Below are 21481 nucleotides of genomic sequence, written 5' to 3'. Positions count from 1 at the left end.
CCAACAGAAGTTGGTCCAATAAAAGATATTACCTCACCCACCTTGTATCTAAGAGTTATCAGGATAATTAATAGGCACAAGAATATGTTATAAGCTACAAATATACAAAAAACTATGAATACCAGTTGTACAAAGATAAAACAATACCCACCACTAAAAACAAAGAAGAAAATCTCTGAACCTTTTGGTATAATTGTCTTGTGAAGTTATAGAGATCCCATTGGTACACTGGTTTAAAATAGCTGAAGGTATTTTGGAGAAAATTTCCTCCTCCCCCATTGTCTAGCTGGCAGCTGTCAAATACTGTAGAGTGCTTGCAAACTGCTCCCTTGCTATTGATGGTGTATGATGGAATTCCAGAAATAGATAACTTCAACAAGGTAGTCACTATGGAAACTGGATAACTCAGTGTTTGCTTGTGTGCATCATAACTCGTTATCGAGTAATCCAGTTACATACTGTTCATGTCTTTCTCTCCCTTATTTGGTTGGTGTGGGTGCGGTGGCGAGTGAAAGCTTTTTATTGCCTCAAGTTTTTTTGGGGGGAGGAGTGTGACGTCTCAGTGGCAGATAAATTTCATGGTATTTCAGCTCTGAGATTTGAGAAAACCAGGGTTCCAGCTTGAGATGGGCATATTGGAAAGGATATAATGCTGGTTCTGAGGCTCATCAAGCAGGACCTTTGCACTCCAGATAGGGATGTGTCTGAACCCTGTGAACTACATTTAAGGGGTGCAAAGCCCAGGCAAACCAGATGTAAAAATACTCTATTTAGAGCAAGGAACAACAGAACAAAATAACTGTTTTAAACAATTATACCATGGTTTGAAGAATTGTTAATGCAATCAGCATTGGTTCTTCACTTTACTGTACTACAGTTTTGCTCTTAGTTCCTATCTCTAAGGCAGAGGATATGCAAGGTCTAAAAGGATAAGGTCCCAGATTATATCGCTGCTTCTTGAAGGCACAATATTCCTATTACCTAATCACCTGAACCACTGTAACCAGAACAATTATACATTTGATGAATATTCTGGCTCTGAAACATTCAGCTCCATGCACACTCCTCCTTCTTCACTCTCGAGGGGAGAGAAATAACCAGTCACACAATCTACTTTGAGGCCCTTTCGCAAAGGGAATTATTAGAATGGAATTTCTAATACAGTGGCAGCAGTGAAGGACTAGGTGAAAGGTTGCCAGCACTGAAGAACTCTTTGATTATCAAAAGACAGGAAAAAGAATCTACATGGGGAAAAGCCTGATATATGGGGAAGAGTAGCTGTGACTTTGTGGAAAGGGATATGTAGGAAGGAAGGGGGCCTGGTGAGTAAAGGGTTCCATAATCCAAAATGAGAACTTTCAAAGCCCGAACCTTTCACTGCAAAGCCCAACATCAGGTTCACTGTAGATGCACCGCTTTGTTTGTCTTCAGCTGAGTTTAGCTGGATGTTTTGCTATTTTCTATCAAAATTGTGTGCACCATGGATAACTAGGTATATAAAGGAAAAAAACTGGGATAAAAACCATTTTAAACAGTTATTTTACATCTGAGAGAATGTTCAAAACTAAACCATAAATTTTGGTTTAATGATATACTGGCAAGAGAAGAATAAACACTTCAACATCAGTTTTAAAAAAAGTTCTGCTACAAAGAAAACCAACTATAATATTGAGCTGATAAGAATAGGAACAAGCAATGGTAAATTTATGAAACATAATCCCAGCTAGACCAGCAGAGTCTCTATTATGTCATACACCTTTTAGAGATAGAATTCAGTAAACCCAAAAATATATACTGGGTCATACTAATATCATGATAAGGAAGTAACCTTACATGGACACAGGAAAACAGAAATGAAACAAATTTATTTAAAAAAAGAGAGAACGGGTATGTCCTTACGAGATGCAAAGGATTAAGCTAAATGTTCAGATTGGAGTTGTTGGTCAAATGGAAATGCTGAACGTTTTGAGGCTTTCACAGCACTATTAAATAGTAGTAGTAGTATTTAATCCAATGCTCTATATTTTGACGAAAGTATCATAGATATCATAGAAATGAGTGTGGTACAAAACCCTAGATAAGAAAGAAGATGGAGGGGAATATTCTCTGTAGGTAAATGTAACAGGTTTCCATCATCTTCTGCTTTTTATAGAAATTAATATTGCAGTATTGTTGCCTGCTGCACATAAGACAAAGGAATCAAAACTTCATCTGGCACAAAGAAACAGAGAAGTAAACACTAGTCAGTTAAGAATATAAACAAGTATCTGACTACGTGCTCTGTATCCAGGGATTTGTCTTTCCTTCTCCAGGGCAACTAGGCACATTCAAGAACCAATCCCTATAATTTTTTATTTCTTTTGGCAACTGTTGGAACAAAGGGCCTGATTCTGACCACCATCGCAAATAACAACAGAGAAAGAAAGGAAGCAGAAGATATTGAAACATTACTACAAGAGAATGGGAACGTTTATTTATATTTATATAAGTGTCTTCTACAGCAGCAATAACATCCTTTTTCCAGAGCACTTCCTGAGGATTTATGACCAACTGAGGTTATTGGTCTTAATGCAAGAAATTCTTCCGGTGAATGATTTTCATGCTGGTTCTTCGTTGCTTCATTTTGACCAATAATATTTGAGAATTAGAGAGAGTGCAAAACTGGAGGCTTTTCTTCAAACTTTGGCAGGGGTGGCTTTGTGGGAAGGAATTGGTTAACAAGATCTGGCTCTGAACAGTTCCTGGTTTTCAGAGTTGACATTGGTTTAACCCATCTCTACTAATAATGCCACAAGCCAATACTCTCTTGTATTCCTTGCCCCCATTTTCCTGCTCTGACTGTGTAAAGGGGTCAGATTCTGGCTGTAGGTAACGAACAGAGTTCTCCTGGTGGAGTTCTGCTGCAGGAGAGACTCTGACACTGCATGTGGTAGGTAGCCCTGAATCTGGACATGGCTAACCTGAGCTTTATTTTGGTGATAATTCTGTTAGATGTAGACAAGGATCAACATTTGAAAGTGAAAATTTACCTTTACATTTTTCAGAATCTTGCGAAAGTGCTTTTAACTGTGCAGTTCCCAGTCAGGTCTCAGTTCTTTAAAAATGGGTTCAGTTCTGAACCTGAAATACAAATGGGGTAAATGGCCTGGTGTTTAATGTTTGTAATGATATGTCTTTCCTGTTTCTTCTCTCTATCACTATTACAGCGTTGAGTTTTGCAGCTCTGCATTCATCGGGACTAGTTTGTTTAACCTCTACTCTCAGTCATAACTGGGAAAGGAGATAAGATGTGAGAGAAAGAGAGAGGCAGGCATAAGATGGAGGCGCAGAGTTATCTCTTTCTTCACTTCTCCTTCCAATCTCTTTTCTCTGCTGTGAATCTTGACACCAAAATATTTGGTACGGTCAGAAGTAGGGCCATTGTGATAGCCACAAGAAATAGCTGTGTGCAGCAGAGAAGGAGGCTGCAGCAGACAGATGACTTGGTTTGACAATCTGACCTAATTGACAAGCTGTGTGCTTTATTTAGAACAAGTAGTTGAGTGTCGTGGGTTCTGTTCCCTTTTCTGCCTCTTTGTCTCTCTGTAGCACTGGGCAAGTCACAATCCATTTGGGCCTCAATTTGCTCACCTGTATAGCAGACATAATTCCTTCAGAAGTGTTGTGAGGCTAAACAAAACAATGGTTGTAAAATGCTGGGGGATTCTTGGTTGAAAGATACTGTAAAAATGATTAGGGGGTGTGGTCTTTAGTATCATCGTACAGTTTAGAAGCATGTAGTTAATGATGTCAAAGAAATGTAAAAGGATATAGCAGTTGTAATTCTTCTCTATTAATATTATTCAGTCTTTCGTTGTTGCTGTTTATTCTTTACTCCCTGTGCCCCTGCAGCTCTTGGGAGAAAAATGAACATGGTTTTTATCTTTCACTTTTGAACTGAAAAATTTGGATGAGACAAAGAAGTGCTGCAGTTGCATTTATATGGCTTAACTTGCATGGTTTAAATATTCTTATTCTGAAGGGAAGGGATAGAGAAAAATGATAATTTGTTATGAGTTTTGAAATACGTTTCTGGAGGTGAATAACAACTTGACCTGAGTTTGGCTAGATGAACCAGTGGAAAGACGAAGGAAGATCAGAAAGGTCCTAGAGAAAGCTCACCTACCCAAACTCTTCAGCACTTTTTCTGTTATATCATCAGAACACACCCTGTTTGGCTGATCAGCATACCCCCAGGGAAAGCCCTGAATCAATAAAATGTTACATGGGAGTCAAAGTATAGATGACCTGTTGATTTTTCACTGAGACATATGAGTCTGAGTGGCGTGTACTCTCTGCATATCCTTTCACTAATGAACCCAAAGCAAGTATGTTACAGTGACACAATAATACACCCCAAGGTTGCTCAAGTTTTATATGAACTATTGAAGTCACTGGGCCCTAAAATATACGTTCACAAAGCTCATGAGAACTGGCTTTCTTGTGAGATTTCTTATACTTCCTGTCTTGCTTCTATCTGGAATAGAATACTGAGTTGTATCTTGTGTTATACTGTACCAGTACTCTGCTTCCAGTCATAGGTGGAACCAGAAGTTCAAAGCTGAAAGATAGCAAATAACTTGTGAGTACATCGTGTTATTTGAACATAAGAAAATATCTAAAGAAAATGTTTAGTTCCAGGTCAAGTTTGAATCAGTTCTTACTTTATCAGAACATCCAACCTTAATTTTGCAATTACTCACTCCTGGTTTTCCCTCCTCTCCGGCCTATCAGCTTTCTGATTTTCAGACACAGTGTGTCTCCATGCCCCCCCCCCTTTTTTTTTTCCCACCTCAGAGGACTTGAGGAGTTCTTGGAACATCTCATCTTTGCTTCTCTGTGGTCATTTTCTTATCAGCCACAGGCGCTTGGCAGGTGTGTGTGTGTGTGGGGGGGGGGGGGGGGGGGTTCCTCTCAAGTGCACATCCATAGAAGCACAATGAACAGAAGCATTATTGTGAGTGCAATAACAGCATTGGTGCATTACTCTAAATTACACCTCCTTCTCACTGTCCCCTGGCAAGTGCACAGCTTGATGATCAACCAGGGCATGGTGAGTTACTGTGGGGGGAGCCCCCAAGCTGGGTGTTTGGGGATATAGATGCAAGTAGATAGGTACAAAATTTCAAATTGTGCCACCATTTTCCAAAGGCGGGGGCCATAGAAGCCGATATCTCACTCCTGAGAGTAAGCAGGGATGCTAGGGTGTATCGCCTCCATGCAAGTAGCTTCAAACCGGGTGTCTATGCTGCTCACCTGTGTGCCGCTTTGGTCCCTGCACAAGTGATTGCTGATTAGCGTGAGAAAGTTTCCCACAATGGGGGAAGAAACAAAGCAGCTCTGCTGAGGAATCTCTGGCAGAGGATTGGTGAATACCTCCAGGAAAGTTTCCTAGACAAATATTTGGATGATTCCCATGAAATCTTGGAGTTCATTAGTACACTTTTCAGTTGCACTGCTTAGCTGAACAGGGGAATGGGAAGCACATGCAAACACAGCTATTCTTGTGCATTTCTATCCCTTCAACCGGATGTATAATGCAACAAAGCAAAGGACAGCCGTACCTCATGTAACTGAGCAACCTCAACTCAAAAAAATCACTTACCTGATCTCCCCTCTCCTGCGTCCTGCATGCCAGAGCTGTAGGACTTGGACTGACTCGAACCCTCCAGGGTCGAGAAGAAATCCTGACTCCCACATCACCAAATGATCCAGTCCCCTGCTCTGCATCGTCCTCCAACTTGACCTCCTCGTTCACGACTACTTCATCAGGGTTGAGTTCAGTGTACACTGCTCCCGGACCTGCGGAAGTATCCATGAGTCTGTTGGTGGAGGAGGTGGGGTTGCCACTGAGGATGGCTTCCAGCTACCTATAGAAGTGGCAGTCTTTGGCTGTGTGCCAGAGCAATGGTTTGACTCCCTTTTAGTACCCCTGCTGCAGCTTTTTGACTTTCGCACAGCACTGCAGCATGTCCTGTTCATAGCCCTTCTCTGCCATTAAATGAGAAATTTGACCATAGGTATCAGAGTTCCTTCAGCTGGAGTGGAGCTGGGACTGCACAGCCACCTCTCCCCAAATGCTGATCAGCTCCAGAAGCTCTGGTGTGCTCCAAGCGAGAGAGCATTTGGTATGTGGAGCTCTCATGGTCAGCTGGAAAGGTGCGATCTCAGCTCTTCACACCGACCAAGCAGGAAGTGGAATTTCAAAAATTCCCGGGACTTTAAAGGGGGAGAGGAGGATGGTTGCAGGGCAGCAGAGTTCAAACTGATGGCCAGAGTGGACAGAATGAGCATTATGGGACACTTCCTGGAGGCCACTTACCTTGACAGAGCCAAGTATGGTGTCTACACTGATGCTTTGCTGTTAAAAGTTTGGCTCAAAAAGCTCTACACCTCTTGCTGAGACAGTTTTATTTTGTCACAAAATCAGGGGAGTTGGGTCGGCGGGACTGAAGGAAGGGATTGCAGTGTGTATTCCACCACTGTTTTGATGCAAAAAGCTGACTTTGGTTGACAAAAGTCTGTAGTGTAGATTAGGCCTTTTTTCTGACATGACAAAAGGCTTGTGAAAAACTTCAAAGTTGATAAATGCTGTCTAAGTGCTAAGTATCTTTTATGATCACCAATTGTTTATTGGACTTGTTAAAGACACCTACTTAACTCATTAAAAGGAGGCATTCTCAAGCATTTTAATGGCATGGACCACATCTGAGTTATCATTCACAATCACCTGGATCATCTCTCACATTTGCAGTCACATAGCACTGAATATGAAATATTGAGTAAAATTTTCAAGACCACAAAGCATAGGGTTTTTTTGGGGAAGGGGAATTTAAAAGGCAGGCCGCTAAGGTCAGAGCTACAAGCCAGGCAGGAGTCCAATCTGAAACCTTCTGATCTATAAACAGACATGTTCTCTATTGATAACTACAGGGTTTGCTTAGAAAAAAGGAACATTAGGAAAATATTTATTTAGTTATTTTTAACTTTTCTGGTGGCAGCTCTTCTCCTTGGTTACAGCTCCTGGTTGATGAGCAACTGGAAACAAAGAACGTCATATGACCACTCCACCATTGCACCGTAGACCATGGTCAATAGACCCCCTCTTTTAAACCATTTCCTAAAATTCCATTTAGATTCTACACTATTACTACTTTTATTCACCTGAGCAAAACAGCTTTGTATGTAAAATCTACTGACTCTGACCCACTTTTTTGGAAACATTCTTTCATTTTGTAGTTCTGAAAGGCTTTGGAAGTGGAATTCAAAATGCTGCTCTGATCTTTGACATGCTAGTCACTTGGGAGCTGCTGTATAGAGTTTTTGGCCATGAGGAAATCCTTCCTTCTTGTATCATAAGATTTAAATTGAAAAAATAGGCAGGTAGGATGAGAACACAAGTCTTTACACTTAATGGAGTGGTAAATGAGTGACATATAATGGCCTGTGAAGTTTAGGAGATTTGACTAGATGATCCAATGGTCCCTTCTGTTCGTAACCTCTCTGAATTGATGAAGTAATTTAATTAAATGTGAATTTTCATCAGCTTACTGTCATACAGGCTCTCAGATAAATAGCTGGTTTTGGCCTTTGACTATGTGAATGTTTTAGTAGCAAGTTGAGAATCCTTTCAATTGCAATGTTTTGTGGAGGTGATGGAAAGGGGAATTGATCCAAAAAAGGTTGAAAATTGGCCGGATGGCCTAGGAATTAATAATCTGTGCTGCCACATAAAACCCCCTGATTATTATTTAGAATAGCAATTTTTCTCTATAAGACATCAGCATGCAGAAATCAGAAGAGGTATGTTCATGAATTGCATGCCTCATGCTCTTCAGAGGCCCCTATAGTACATTGGTGAGCATCACTGACTAGCTCCAAAAGAAAGTTCCCCATAGTCCCTGAGTATTGTGTTTTGGGCTGCTGCATGAGGCTAATAAAAAAAAGTCCATTTCTTTCTGTTTTCTGTGTTGCTTAGACACCTGATAATTGTTACCTTCACTCTAAAATTGAATGTCACATTGAGGATCCTGATGTGTGGTGTTACCAGCAAAACCAGCTCTGCTATGAGTAGGAATCTGCTTTTGAACCAAATGCAGCTGCTTCTTCCAAAGTAAATAGGAAGGAAACTAGTTATAATTCTGAGACTCACAGTCTGAGTCAGCAAGTTTCAGGAAGTATTATTGCCATGTATAATACTTAGCACGTGCATTTTTTTTCCTGTTTCCTGTAACTTGTTAAATATACAGCAGTTGCTTTCCCCAACCCCCAATATTGAACCAAAGCCATAAGCTATATTTAGTTCCAGTCAAGGTACAGTCAGCCTATTTATATTTGCAGAATAATGTAAAAATGCCTGATAACACACACGTCTTGAGCACTAGAAACACAAATATTTGTAACGTACCATAAATCTGAAGTTTTCCCACTATAAGCAAAGGGTTTTACAATGCATTGGGAGGTGGGGGGGAAAGAAAACAGAACTTTCTAGAACCTGGGAAAGATCTACTTCAACATTTTGTGCCTGATCCACTACCCATTGAAGTCAATGGAAAAATTCCATTTACTTCAGTGGATACAAGATGAAGTCCTTAGATATTGTGGTCATAGGTGCTATAGAAAAACCTTACAAACATATGCTTAGATTCAAATCTTGGTTCTTAGCCTCCTCTTTTATCTCCCCTAGTGCTGCAAGGGTCACCCAACAGCCTGCATGGAATAGGCTTATAAAAGTAACTGTGACACACAGCAGTGGTTTTCATTTACCTTTTCTTTAAGATATTTACTGTGAAGATCCAAGAAAATGGATCACCGTGGGCAGCATTAATTAATCCTTTCCTTGGAGAGTTTAGGTCAATCATAACGTGAAGGCTCTTTTGTATGAAGTAGTGTGTGTGTGTGGAAGGGAGGAGCCTGTTCCTTCAGACAGGAAAAGATTTTCTTGAACAGAAGACAGTTTGGTAGGAGGAATATTTCGTTTTTTAATTTACTTCAGTTTATAAAATAGTCTGATCAGCAAATTCAGCTGGCACATCGGTGCCCAATTTAAAAACAAACATTGAAATAAAGTTAAATGTTATCCCACGGCCAATTAAAGGACCCAATATCACTGAAAGAAACAATAAAATCAGGCTTTTGTCCAGAAAGACTATGTGGACTACCTAGATGAGCCTAAAATGTGTAACTTGCAGTATGAGCTGATGGACAAAAGTCTCTGGCCCTGTCACACCAGCAGCAAAATGAGTTCCAGAGTCAAGATTTCCATATTGAAAATGCTCTGCCACTAACCTTCACCTATCTAAACCTGGCACTTATTAATTGCTATGCTTTCATATTTTCTTTTTGAAATTTTACCTTTTACCCGGGGCTCCTTTTGTCCTATCTTTCTGCTTACCAGCAGTTCTCTCCTTCTTCCACTTGCCCGTTCTAGAGGAGATAGTGCTGCAACTAGGAAGCCATCAAACTGAAAGGAATAATTGAAACAGAGAATAAACAAGTATTCACTGTGAAAGTTCCATGAGGCATTCTGTGCCAGAGTCAGTCTCTGAAATTTGGCAACTATATGTAATGTGACCATATGTCCTAGTTGTTCATAGATTGTCCCAGCATCTCGGAAAATTTATCGTGACTCCAAAAATGGCTGTTTTTCATTCCCTCAATCAAAATATTTTTGGTTGTGTGCTTAAAAATGTCAAAATGTTAGTTCAAGACGTATTGCTGTACCAAGCAGAATTTGCTCTGTGTTTTCTAGGAACAGAGAGAGACCAGTGGAACAAATGTTCAGAGTGATGAACAGTGTTTGGAATGAAGGGAAAAGCTGAATGAGTGTAGATACTATAAAAGCTTCTTTTTGCTCAAAGTGAGTGTTAATAACACTTGTTCAGAGTTTTATAATAAAGACATTCAGAACATAAAATAGCCCTTCACTTCAAGAAATATACTTGTGTCACTGTTGAGACAGATGCTGGACATATTAATACCAGCACTTACTTATTTTTTGTCATATGTATGTAACTGAAAAACTGTCCTCTCTTTTTATTTTGAAAATATGGTCTCTTTAACTTTGTGACGATCCTTTCTATTAATTGAATCCAGCATCACTGTCATATTCACATTCTTATCTTTATTATAATTCTTTTCTTTATAGAACAGGCAAAATGCTCTGAAGATGAAATGGAGCGACTTTACAAGTCACTAGAGCAAGCAAGTTTGTCTCCCATTGGGGACCGTCGACCTTCAACCAAAAAAGAGCTCAGAAAGTCTTTCATCAAACGAAGCAAAAACCCCTCTATTAATGAGAAGCTCCACAAGATCCGAATGTTGAATAGCACGTTAAAGGTGAGGCTTCACAAGGGGATCAAGTTCAAACTTAAAAAGAGAAAACCAGTTTGGATTAAAAAAGAAACAATTCTAGGCTTCACCCAAACCTCAAAGTGCCATGTCACTCAGTTAAGTCTTTGAAATGATTTTTCACTTTCTCCTGGCTCTGGATGTATTTGAAAGTGGAAGCAAGAGTTCAGAAAGAGCTGTTCTTGATATGGTTCCAGCCTGATTGGAAAAGGTGTCAGGAATTTAATAAGAGATCATATTTTAGTCTGTTGTAAAATTCACAAACTAAGGGCTTGTCTTCACTTACCTCGGAGATTCGTCAGCAGTCGACCGGAGTTACGCAAACTATACAAAAAACTTGCGTGACTCCCATCGACTTCTGTGCTTCTGTTCTGCACGCTGTCTTCACTGCATTGCACTGACGGGAACCACGTTCCTGTCGACACAGCACTACGCCACTTGAAAAGGTGGTCTTCATACGTTGATTTCTGGATTGACTGAGCAGGTCTTCACTGACCACTCAGTCAATCCAGATAAGTCGATCTGACGGCGGCGAATTTGCTGCCGTCAGTGAAGACATAGCCTCAGTGGGTGTTTGGCGAGTGCACTGAACAGGGGAGCTTCAAAGGAGGGGGAGCAGACAAAGTACACTGATAATAAAGGACAAACAAATGACCCTTAGCCAAGAAAATTTTCCTTAAGTGATTACTGCAGAATGCACAGGATGTGCCAAAGCTATTTTAAGGGCCTCTTATAACTAAAATAGTTTTAATAACACAGGCATCCTGCTTTCATGTTGGAATCTTACCGTGGATAGAGGATGTGAAGGTTTCTCAGAACATTCCCTGCAGAGTCCGATAGATAGACTCTGCAATGGATAGGATTCACTTGGAGCCTCATTTGTGTGTTGGAATTTGTAGTCCTGGTTCTGGGTGCTACTGGAGGAGAGAGAAAACTTATTAATATAAAATTAAATTGTAAGTAGAGAGGTTTGAATGAACATTAAAAAATTGGTTTCCCCATTCTTTTGGTTTTATGTCACTAGACATAAGAATCGAGTATGTTACCCCAAATGTTTTTACTTAGCTTTAAGTCGTGTACTCTGGAGAAATTTATAGAGATTTCTCATGGCATTATTGCCGATTCGGCTGTTCTGAGACTGACAATAATCCATTCTTCTATAGCATCTTCTGTCTGAAGATCTCAACGCATGTTACAATTGTTAATAAAGTAATCCCCACCACACACTTATAAGGTAGATAAATAGTATCCCCATTTTACAGGCAAGGAAACAGGGAGACAGAAAAATGTTACATGGCTTTTCCAGTGTAGTGTGTATCACCAGTAAAGGGAAGAACAGAACTGCTTAGTGCTAAGTGGATTGGTATCTCACATGTTAATATTAAATTTTCACATTAGAATAATAGTGAGTTGGGGGCCTTTAGTGCTATTAGAGTTTTCGTTTATTTGCCAGGGGTATTCACATCCTTCTGGGTAAATAAATGATCTGACAGTGGTTAGCATTCTTTATAACTTTAGACTTTTTTTTGGGGCGGGGGGTCTAACACTGGTTGAGTATGGAAAGATCGTTTTCTTGGATGCTTTTCTTAATGCAGAAAATGTGGTACGTTTTGCTTTATTTAAACCCAGAAATCTGAGTGTTGACAAGACAAATATGGCATTAGAGAATTTCACACGGAGACAATTAGAATTCTTTACACATTAGCTAAACTGGAAGACACATTCTTATCGTAAGGAAAATGCCAAACTCTATGCATTAGTAGAAAAGTATGCTTTTAAAATAATTTCTTTTTAATATTATATGAAGCAGGACATAATTAAACCTTCATGATCTATTGGAAATGTGGAACTCAGGGAAGTCTTACATCTGATCTATATTTGCTGTGTTTGACTAAATCTTGATTATCTTAAAGCAGAGTGATTTATGAACACACCAAGGCTGACTGTGATTATTATTTTGAACTTGCTACTCCACATGTGTAGCAATGAATCACTGTTGTTGCCACAGTATATCATTAGCAAAACATACTTCGAATGGTTAGGAAGAGAGGGAAGCTGTGAGCAGAAAGTTTCACACGCTAAGTGAATGGTGGAAATTAATCTTCTCTCCATAGATATGGAAGAAAAGTCCATGAAGTAAGAACATTTCCCCATTGTGAAATGTGAAAAGTGACCAGTTCTTCATGTAACTCTTCTCTTGAGCTCTTGTGCAAAGATCCTATGAAAAGTCTGGGATATTATAAATACCCAGGCATAAACAGAACCATAACTTCAGTTGGAACAAACTTTTGCCCCATGCTATGTTTTAAAATTCCTATAATCAAAAAGGGGATCACATTGCCAAGACGGGTAATTTGCCAGCTTGATGAGGGGAGGGTCCTGTAATGCTCATGCAGTTTTTATTAAGGAAAATAAGGTTTACAGTTTGTATGGAAAATATATATATTTATTAACCTTCTTATTTTCCTACTAGTGTAAAGAACATGACCTGGCCATGATTAACCAGTTGCTGGAGGATCCTGAGCTGACAGCAAGGAAGTATAGAGAATGGAAGAACACAAACACCATGTTGGTCCATGATATCTATCAGCAGCAGGATGCCCTGGATGTGCATGAAGGGAATAACAAGGAGGCATAGATGAATCTACCACCTTCTTTAATTGAAAATGCTATCTGAGGACAACACAGCTACCCCTCTGGAACTATCTGAGGACAGTGGGACCTCCAGTATGTGACAGGATTCCTCCCTGTCCCTCTTTACCTAGTGATGCTTTAAGCTACTACAGTTTCAGGTTTTGTTTTTTCCAAGTGCTTATATCTTTCCTTTTAAAAGGAAAACAACCCATTCTCCAAAGTATTATTTCTTCTCTCCAAACTCATTTCATGCCAAAAAAAATGGAACTCAAAAATTAAAAAAAGCTGCCCCTTCTGGGTACACAACTGAGGCAAATGTTATATTAAGCAGAGAAGAAATGGATTTACATTCAAGAATGGCTGATCTTTCATTAGAGATAAACTGAGCACACAAACACCTGAAAGTCACAGAGAAATGTACATATTGTAGATACTAGACTTTTGGGGTCATTTTAACCATGTAACCTATTGATGGAAAGAACTTTTTAAAAGCAATCATAATGCTAACAAGATACAAACCTTTCTGCTACCACATCTTGTCTTTTCAAGATAACTACAAATAAGAACTTTTATCGCTACTTATATTTGTTTTGACTGCATTACCGTTTTCAACAGAGACAAGTAGGATAATTATTATGGAAATATTTGAATTTTAAATAATTTTCAAGGCACTCAGTCAATGGACAGCTTGACACCATAAACATTTCCTGTTTGTGTATGGACAAGATCAAGATGCTGTTTTCCTACATCTTCTGGAGCGGGTCCTTTAATGTGTGTTGGTGACAAATAAATTGTTCTGCAATGTGGAAACTCTGTCTCACCAAGTTTCAACTTTTCTTATGGAGTATAGGACTCAGTAAAGGACAATTTTCTGCTTACATATTTTTTACAAAAGTGGATACGTAAAGTACAAGTGCATCTTGAATTCATAGTCATAATAATAGTCCTTATATAATGCTTTTAATCAGCAGATCATAAAATTCTTTACAAAGGAGGTCAGTATCATTATCCCCATTTTACAGATGGGGAGATGGAGACACAGAAGGGCAGTGACTTTCCCAAAGACACTCAGCAGGCAGTGGCAGAGCTGGGCAGAACCAAAAACATAAAACATAGTTGCTTATATTTTTGTTAATATATATGTCACTTTATGACTTACCTGAATGTGTGACCATGTACTGTATATGTTTTTATTTATATATTTATGTACTGTGGATTCCCTACTGTAGAAAGAATCACGTTACAGATAAGATTGTTTATCTGTTGATTTTAAGAGAAATGCCTGCTCAGTCTTCACATACATATTATTCATATAAAATCCATATTATTCAGATCATTTCAAAGTTACTGACACATTGAGAATTGCATTGTAAACTTTATTTTGGCATCCTTGCTTATACCTTTTGATCTGGGTATGAGATTTGGTTGAAAATTTCAGTGTAAATTCTAGGGTAGGAAAATATTTTTCTATAAAATTTCATAACCCCAGGTGGTATAGTTTCATAATCCCAGATGGCATAGTTTTGATTAACATACTAGTTAATCAAAAATTAAAACTTACATTTTTTGCTGCAATGTGTCATAATTTTCAGCCCTAGGTTTCTCAGCATAGGGATACATTTTTGAACTCCCAATATAGTTTGATTTGCACATATGAGCATATTCTACTTTGTAAAGTCACTGAGTTTTAAGAAATAATCCTCTTTATTAAATGCATTCCCACCATAGGAACTAGCATTTAAAGATACACACTCAAATACTCTGGTGTGTAAGGAGATGCATGCCAGTTAGGCAGTGTGTAAAGATGTTCTCAGCAAGTTTTGGACTCATCTAGCTTCAAAGGAGAATACATTATAAACACCAAAATTGAGACATTTGCAGATATTGACCTACCTGTATGCATAGTGTGGGTTATTAGAATTTTGATTATGAAAATTAATATTAACCATGTTCATTGGAACAGACTGACTCTCCTCCACTTACTTAGCAATTAGTTTAATTGCTTGGAGATATTTCATTACTATTCAGTTAATGTTTCAGGATCTAACCACTTAGCTGTATCCTAGAACGTCCAAGAAATGTTGGATCATTAGGAATGGGTTGGATGTGGGAACTGAATGCAGAAGGGAGCAAGGAAGAGGGGAGAGTCTGATGTACAGGCACTTTTGGCAGCTGGTAAATCTACTAAAGTTTGATTGAGGGGAGCCCTGCTTAGGTGGACTGTATAAGTTCCAGTGAGGCAGGTTTTCCCTTCTGCAGATATTAGCAGAGAAAGAAGAGCGGACTTGAGGGGTGGCGAGACACACGTGGCAAAAACAGGAGCTGGTTGGGTGATGCAGCCTAAGGAGCAGAGTTGGATTTGGGATACCAGCACTGCATCAGTTCTGGAACCAGAGAGTGGGACTGGTTATTGAATCAGGGTCCGTATTGGACTGTGGAGAGCTGTAGCTAGAGAACAAGGACTGGCTGGGCACTAAAATTGGGTGGTAAAAGCTGGTGTGGGAATCTGAGAAAGAGACTGAAACAATCACTGAAACAAAACCACAAAACCTTCTCAACTAAACCTCCTCAACTATGAAAACCACAAGCTGAGTGATGTAAATAGATCTGATATCAGCTTTACCCACCCAGCTCATTCTCTTGAATTGCACTTAGCAACCTTAACTGTAACATAAGGAAGGTTTTTTGTTTTATGTCTGCATGTGTGTGTATGCTTAAGGTTTATATTTTGCCAGTTGCAGCCGAAGCTGTAAAATACTTCAGGAATTTGCAGAAAATAGTGTTTAGGAGAAATCAAGAAAATAATGACTTATTAAACGAAGGAAGTGCTTATAAGGTTTTTAGATTTCAAGCATTTTTTTTCCAGTTGTTCCTGGTGAACAACAAAACTCCAGATTTTTTTAGTGGTATTTATCATCCTGGTAAGAATTATTTCCTTAAAGCTAATCATTTGTCATTTCTTTAAGTGTGTACCCACTACCCAACAAACAAATTAGGGCTAAACCAATATTTTCACTCACACTTGGAATATTTCCTCTTGTTTCTTTAAAAAAAAAAAAAATCAGATTGTCAAGATTTTAGATAATAAGAATTTTTTTTTTTTAAAAAGCCTTAAAGATAAACCATATAACTAAAGTATGAAGGGACAGATCTCCTGTAAGCATGGGGTACTTGGCACAGAGCCCATTGCTTTTCCTTATTCTGGGGCTTTCTGTACCAGGCCATGGTCTCAAGATTCTTTCACCTTCATCAGCTGCCAATGGCCCCAAGGGTCCATATGGCAGCCAGGTTTATGGAAGCCCCAAACAGAACACCTTCTCCCTAGCCACATCCCCAATGCTGACAGCCAGAGTAGGAGGTATAGGAGCCACTACAGGAGCAATGTACAACTCAAGGAAACAGCTACCCAGGAAGAGTCCCTTTAAGGGCTTGATCTGCTGAATTTATGGTTGCTTTCCACTGGAGAAGTGACACCAAACTGCTGGACCTCAGTCTAGGAACTTGGCCAAAGCCTTGGAAAATATAAAGACAATGCATAAATCTGTTGCACATTTTATAGAATATATATAGTGTGCATATGTTTGTATATTTGCCTAACTTTTTCAATTCTGTTTTGTCATGGCATTTGTTCACCAGTGAAATAAATACATCCCACCCCAAGCCCTTTGATCATATAACTAGCTCTTCATACTGATCCCTCCAGGCTTTAAAATCTATTGATGATGTAACCTTTTATTCTCAGTACAATGACATGGCTTAATGGGCCAAACAAAATTACAAAATCCCAAAGTGCATGTGATGAATTTGAAACTAAATCAGCTGGATAATACCAACATAGGGTGAGATGCAGACCTGTGCAGATGGCCTGGCAGAAGGCCATCCATTACATCAGTCCTACGCAAGCCCCCAAAATAGCATTAAGTGGGACATAAGTCATGGATAGGCCTTGTATGGGCCCTCTGCATAGGGGTGGATTTTACCGATCGAGAGCCTGTGTGTGTGTGTGTATTCAGGAGTAAAACAACTAATGTAAATTAAAATGATTAGCATACATTCGAGAGTGAGAATTAAATTGTTGGCTTTTCAGCCATATTCACTCCAGTGAAGAGAGAGACATTTAGCTACTAATTAGTCTCATGATTTAGCTGTGTATATTTTTTTCACTTGTAACGTGTTTTTTTTTTTTTTAACTAGAGATGGAGATGTAGCGATACACGATGAGGATCTGATCTATTGAAGTGCTCTGCACCCTCAATTCCCACTGAAGTCAATGATAACAGAGGGCTCGCCTCCACAGCTAGTTAGTGTGCAGCCAGCTAGAGTACATCAGTGAACACTATGGCACGGTAGCAGAGTCCACACAGTCAGTGCCCAGCCAACTGGTGCACTATATATTCATATTCTGTAGTTGCCACAAACTAGCTAGATGTATAGACAAGTCCTGAGAAATGTCAGCACCTGACTGAATTAGGTCTTTGAGGTACATGTAGGTAACCCTTATATAACAAGTCCTTACCTGCTTGTGATCTAACCTGCTTTTAAAGCTCTCATTATCTTATATCACTCCCAGCAAAGCCTCTAGAAGGTGGGAAAATCCAACTGTCTGATGCCTGTAGATCATTCTGCAAAAGAGAACTGCACGATTAGATGTGGAAGTGAAGAGATGGAGGAGGGATCTCTGCCCACGTATTTGTTACTAGTTCAGACAATTACTCCACCCTTTGTGGTATCCTCATGGTCAGAAGTACCAATTCAGGGATTAATCTCCCAGGTCCATCTCAGATTTGAACAGTAAATAAACAAACAGAGGCCAAATTGCAGTCATTTACAGCTTGGTCGTGAAAGCTTCAATGTGCTTAACTTTAAGCACCTCCACCGCTGACATGCTGAAGTGCTTTTCTCAGTGTGACCTTTTCTGAGAGCGGTCAGCAGCTTGCAGAACTGAGCCCTTACACCCTTGCAAATCTGGAGTATCTCCATTGGTTGAAATAGATTTACACTGTGCAAATGTGAGCACAATTTGGCCCAGTGATTTGTACTCTCTTGCTGTCAGTGTGTATGCATGCATATGCATGTGTATATTTGTGGATGTGTGTATGTCTGTATGATATATAGCAATGCAACAATGTCCTTGGATTGATAAATGCAGTGCAATTGATTGTAACAGGGTCATGTAGCCTAAAATAGTTTTGGACTACTGCCCTGTTCGCTGGCCAATAGATTTTTTAAATATTGACTTTTCAGCAACTAGCAGAGAATGGGTCACGTCACTCTGTTACTTAAAATAGAACAAAGAATTCTCAGCACAGGGTAACTTTAATGTAGCTAATATCTCAGGCAAAAACCTGTGTCTGAGAAAGTAAATTTATTGTACATATGAGTGTAACATTCAAAACTCATCTCCTGCCTTTTCAGGTGCTTTTAAGGCCTCTCAGACATGAAGGAAATGAAAAGCATGGAGAATGTGAAGTGAAGATAGCATCAGAATAAATGAACTTTTTTTTTTTTTTTTTACATTAAGGGAAAACATTCCAACCTTGTTAGTTGATAAATAATTTGACCATCTGATGCTGAAATAATTGCAGCAAAACCAGCTCAAAAATATCCAATCTCTCAGTCAGAATGTGAGGAGATACGGGGGGTGGGGGGAGAAGAGGGATGAATCCTATGTAAACAGATATACACAAGTGATGTATGTATCTATTAATCACATCAATACAGAAGACCACTGAGCACTATGCTCTCTGCTCAGTTGTGTTTGGAGACAATAGTGTTTGTATAAAAGGTTTAGGGGCATGAATTTGCAATGACAGCGTTACTCTAAAATGCAATATACACAGGGAATTACGCCTGGGGTCCTAAATGGGTGCCAACACAGTCATAATATTACCCCACCCCATGTGTGTTGTTTCACATATTATTTGAGAGAACTTAGAAATGTTTTAGAATTAAGTGTGTGTGTGTGTGTGTGTGTGAGAGAGAGAGAGAGAAAGAGAGAGAGAGAGAAAATAAAAGACTTCATTATTATTCTTTTATCCATAAGGCCAGCTGTTCAGGTCTTGGAATGATTAGTCATTTCTAAAAGTCATCTTTAATAGCTTTAATGGCTTTTCTGGAAATCAAGGATCTCTCTCTCTTTCTTTTTTCCAGATCTCATGAACTACCAGAGCTAAAAGTGAATGCTGTGATCTACTGAGATGGACAGGATTCCCAGCGCTCTATTTCTAGCTGTAATGATTTCACCAGATAGTGGACTGAAAGCTTGTCATCAATCCAGGACTGAATGGTGACTGCCTTGTGCTGTTGACATAGGTCATTGCTTGGAGGGAAAACCCTACGTTTTGGGGGAAAGGAAATGTTTTTGTGGCAGATTACTGAAGTGGGTATATGTGTGTGTGGTAATGGAGCTGATTTAAATCCATGCAGAGCTTTGGAATTAATCCTGATTGGAGCTGGTAGTGGACAGAATGCAGGTAAATCGGTCAAAAGTGGAAGATAAATGCAATTTATTGCCTGGGTATCATGTCTACATATAGGGGCATGCGTGTGTATATAGTATATTTGGCATACCAATTTATTTTTGATAAAATCCATCTCTGAAATGTAAGGTAGTTCAGCAGGAGGAGGCTTCCTGTACTGTACAGTAAGATTTTTTGTGTGGCTTAAGAGTGACCAGTTGGAATAACAGTATGTGTCATTTAAAAGAGAAACTAAACTCTAATAACAGGAAACGGCATGGTTTCTTCTAGTGGTAGAGCCAAAGTGGTATTTCCTGTTTTATGTGGGGTGTTTGAAAGAACATTCATTTTCAAATGTCAGTCATGATTTCCTTGAACTATGAGCAAGATCTGCAATTTGCTCTGCTCCAATCCACTGAATTAAGAAATCTTGTGTTCTTTTTTACATGGGCCCATCCTTTAAACAGAAGGGTCTATTATTAGTGTGAAATTCCCCCTCTGCAGTGGGGCACTATAAAATTTATGCACCACTAACATCCCTCTTTAACCCTATTTTGAGGAGTTAAGTGAACATGAGCCTTTCTGTGGGCCGTCTGCACAGGGATAAATTTTCTCCAAGACAGGAGGTGTGCATTAGTAGATTGGTCAAGAATTTAGGACCCATCTGAGTTCTGATGCTCACTCTGCCTCAGACACTGTGGGACCTTGGACAGGTTATTGTAGCTGCTCTCACAAGTTATGCTTTCTGTCTCACTTTCCCCAATCTGTAAAATGAAGATATGAACATTTATCTACCTCATATGGTGAGGTGAAGATTAATTAATATTCAGTCTTGCAAACACTTACACAGGTGAGTAATTTTACCCATGAGAAGTCAGTGGAATGACTCACATGAATAAAGTTACCACATGCATAAAAATAAGAAGAGATCTGAAAGCACTTTAAAAAAGGTCAGTTTCATTATCCTCCTTTTACAGTAGACCAGTGGCAGAGTCAGGCATCTGACGAAGTGGTTTGCAGACCATGAAAACTTATGTCCACAGAAATTTGTTAGTCTTTAAGGTGCTACAGGACTCTCGTTGTTTTTAGAGTCAGGAATGGACTCCAGATCTTCTGAGTCCCAGTCCAGAGCTTACTCACTAGTTAAGTTAATATTTGCTCAGTATTTTAAAATGTAAAGTGCTAAAAGTGTGTTCAGTGTTATTTTTTTGCCTCTTGGTGCATGCATGTAACTCCGATTTTAGAAGACATGACATGCACATATCCAAAGGACCTAGACTCCTATATTTACACTTTTGCATTCAACACTGAAGCAAGACAAATTCTTAACTCAGACTACTCTATATTTATTTCAAATTGGTTTTGAAAAAAACTAACTTGGCTGCTTTGTAGTAACATAATGAACAGCCTATTCGTAAAATAGGTAAATTTACTTCTGGATTATTATTATTAAGCTTGGTATTTTAGAACCAGGAAGCTTCTGTGAATGGCTATTTTGAAAAGTGCCTTGTGTTCTGGTAGAAAATCATAGAAATGTAGGACTGGAAGAGACCTTGTGAGGTCATCTAGTCCAGTCTCCTGCACTTATGGCAGGACCAAGCATTATCTAGACAAATGTTTGTCTAACCTGCTCTTAAAAATCTACAATGATGGAGACCCCACAATCTCCCTAAGCAATCTATATCAATGCTTAACTACCCTGACAGTTAGGAAGTTTTTCCTAATATCCAACCTAAACTGCCCTTGCTGTAATTTAAGCTCATTGCTTCTTGTCCTATCCTCAGAGGTTAAGGAGAACAATTTTTCTCCCTCCTCCTTTTAGCAATCTTTTACATACTTGACAACTGTTATGATGTCCCCCTCAGTCTTTTCTTCTTCACACTAGACAAACACAATTTTTTTAATCTTTCCTCATATGTCATGTTTTCTAGACCTTTGATCATTTTTGTTGCACCTCTCTGGACTTTCTCCAGTTTGTCCACATCTTTCCTGAAATGTGG

At 39.2% G+C, this 21481-nt stretch overlaps 1 protein-coding gene across 1 annotated transcript in view; it reads left to right on the top strand.

The window, feature by feature from the left end:
- Positions 1–13833, top strand: part of IPCEF1 (interaction protein for cytohesin exchange factors 1) — an 89310-nt gene extending 75477 nt beyond the window's left edge. The window contains exons 10-11 of the mRNA XM_067542441.1: positions 10187–10377; positions 12863–13833. Of these exons, the coding sequence (XP_067398542.1) occupies positions 10187–10377; positions 12863–13027 (356 nt within the window). The 3' untranslated portion in view covers positions 13028–13833. The remainder of the gene's footprint in view (positions 1–10186; positions 10378–12862) is intronic.
- The last annotated feature ends 7648 nt before the right edge of the window (positions 13834–21481 follow it).

This window comes from Emydura macquarii, unplaced genomic scaffold (assembly GCF_026122565.2).
Source record: "Emydura macquarii macquarii isolate MOO-44397 ecotype Brisbane River unplaced genomic scaffold, CSIRO-AGI_Emac_v2 contig_705, whole genome shotgun sequence".
Classification (NCBI taxonomy): Eukaryota; Metazoa; Chordata; order Testudines; family Chelidae; genus Emydura; species Emydura macquarii.
The sequence above is the reverse complement of the archived record's forward strand: the minus strand, read 5'-3'. Positions and strand labels throughout refer to the sequence as shown.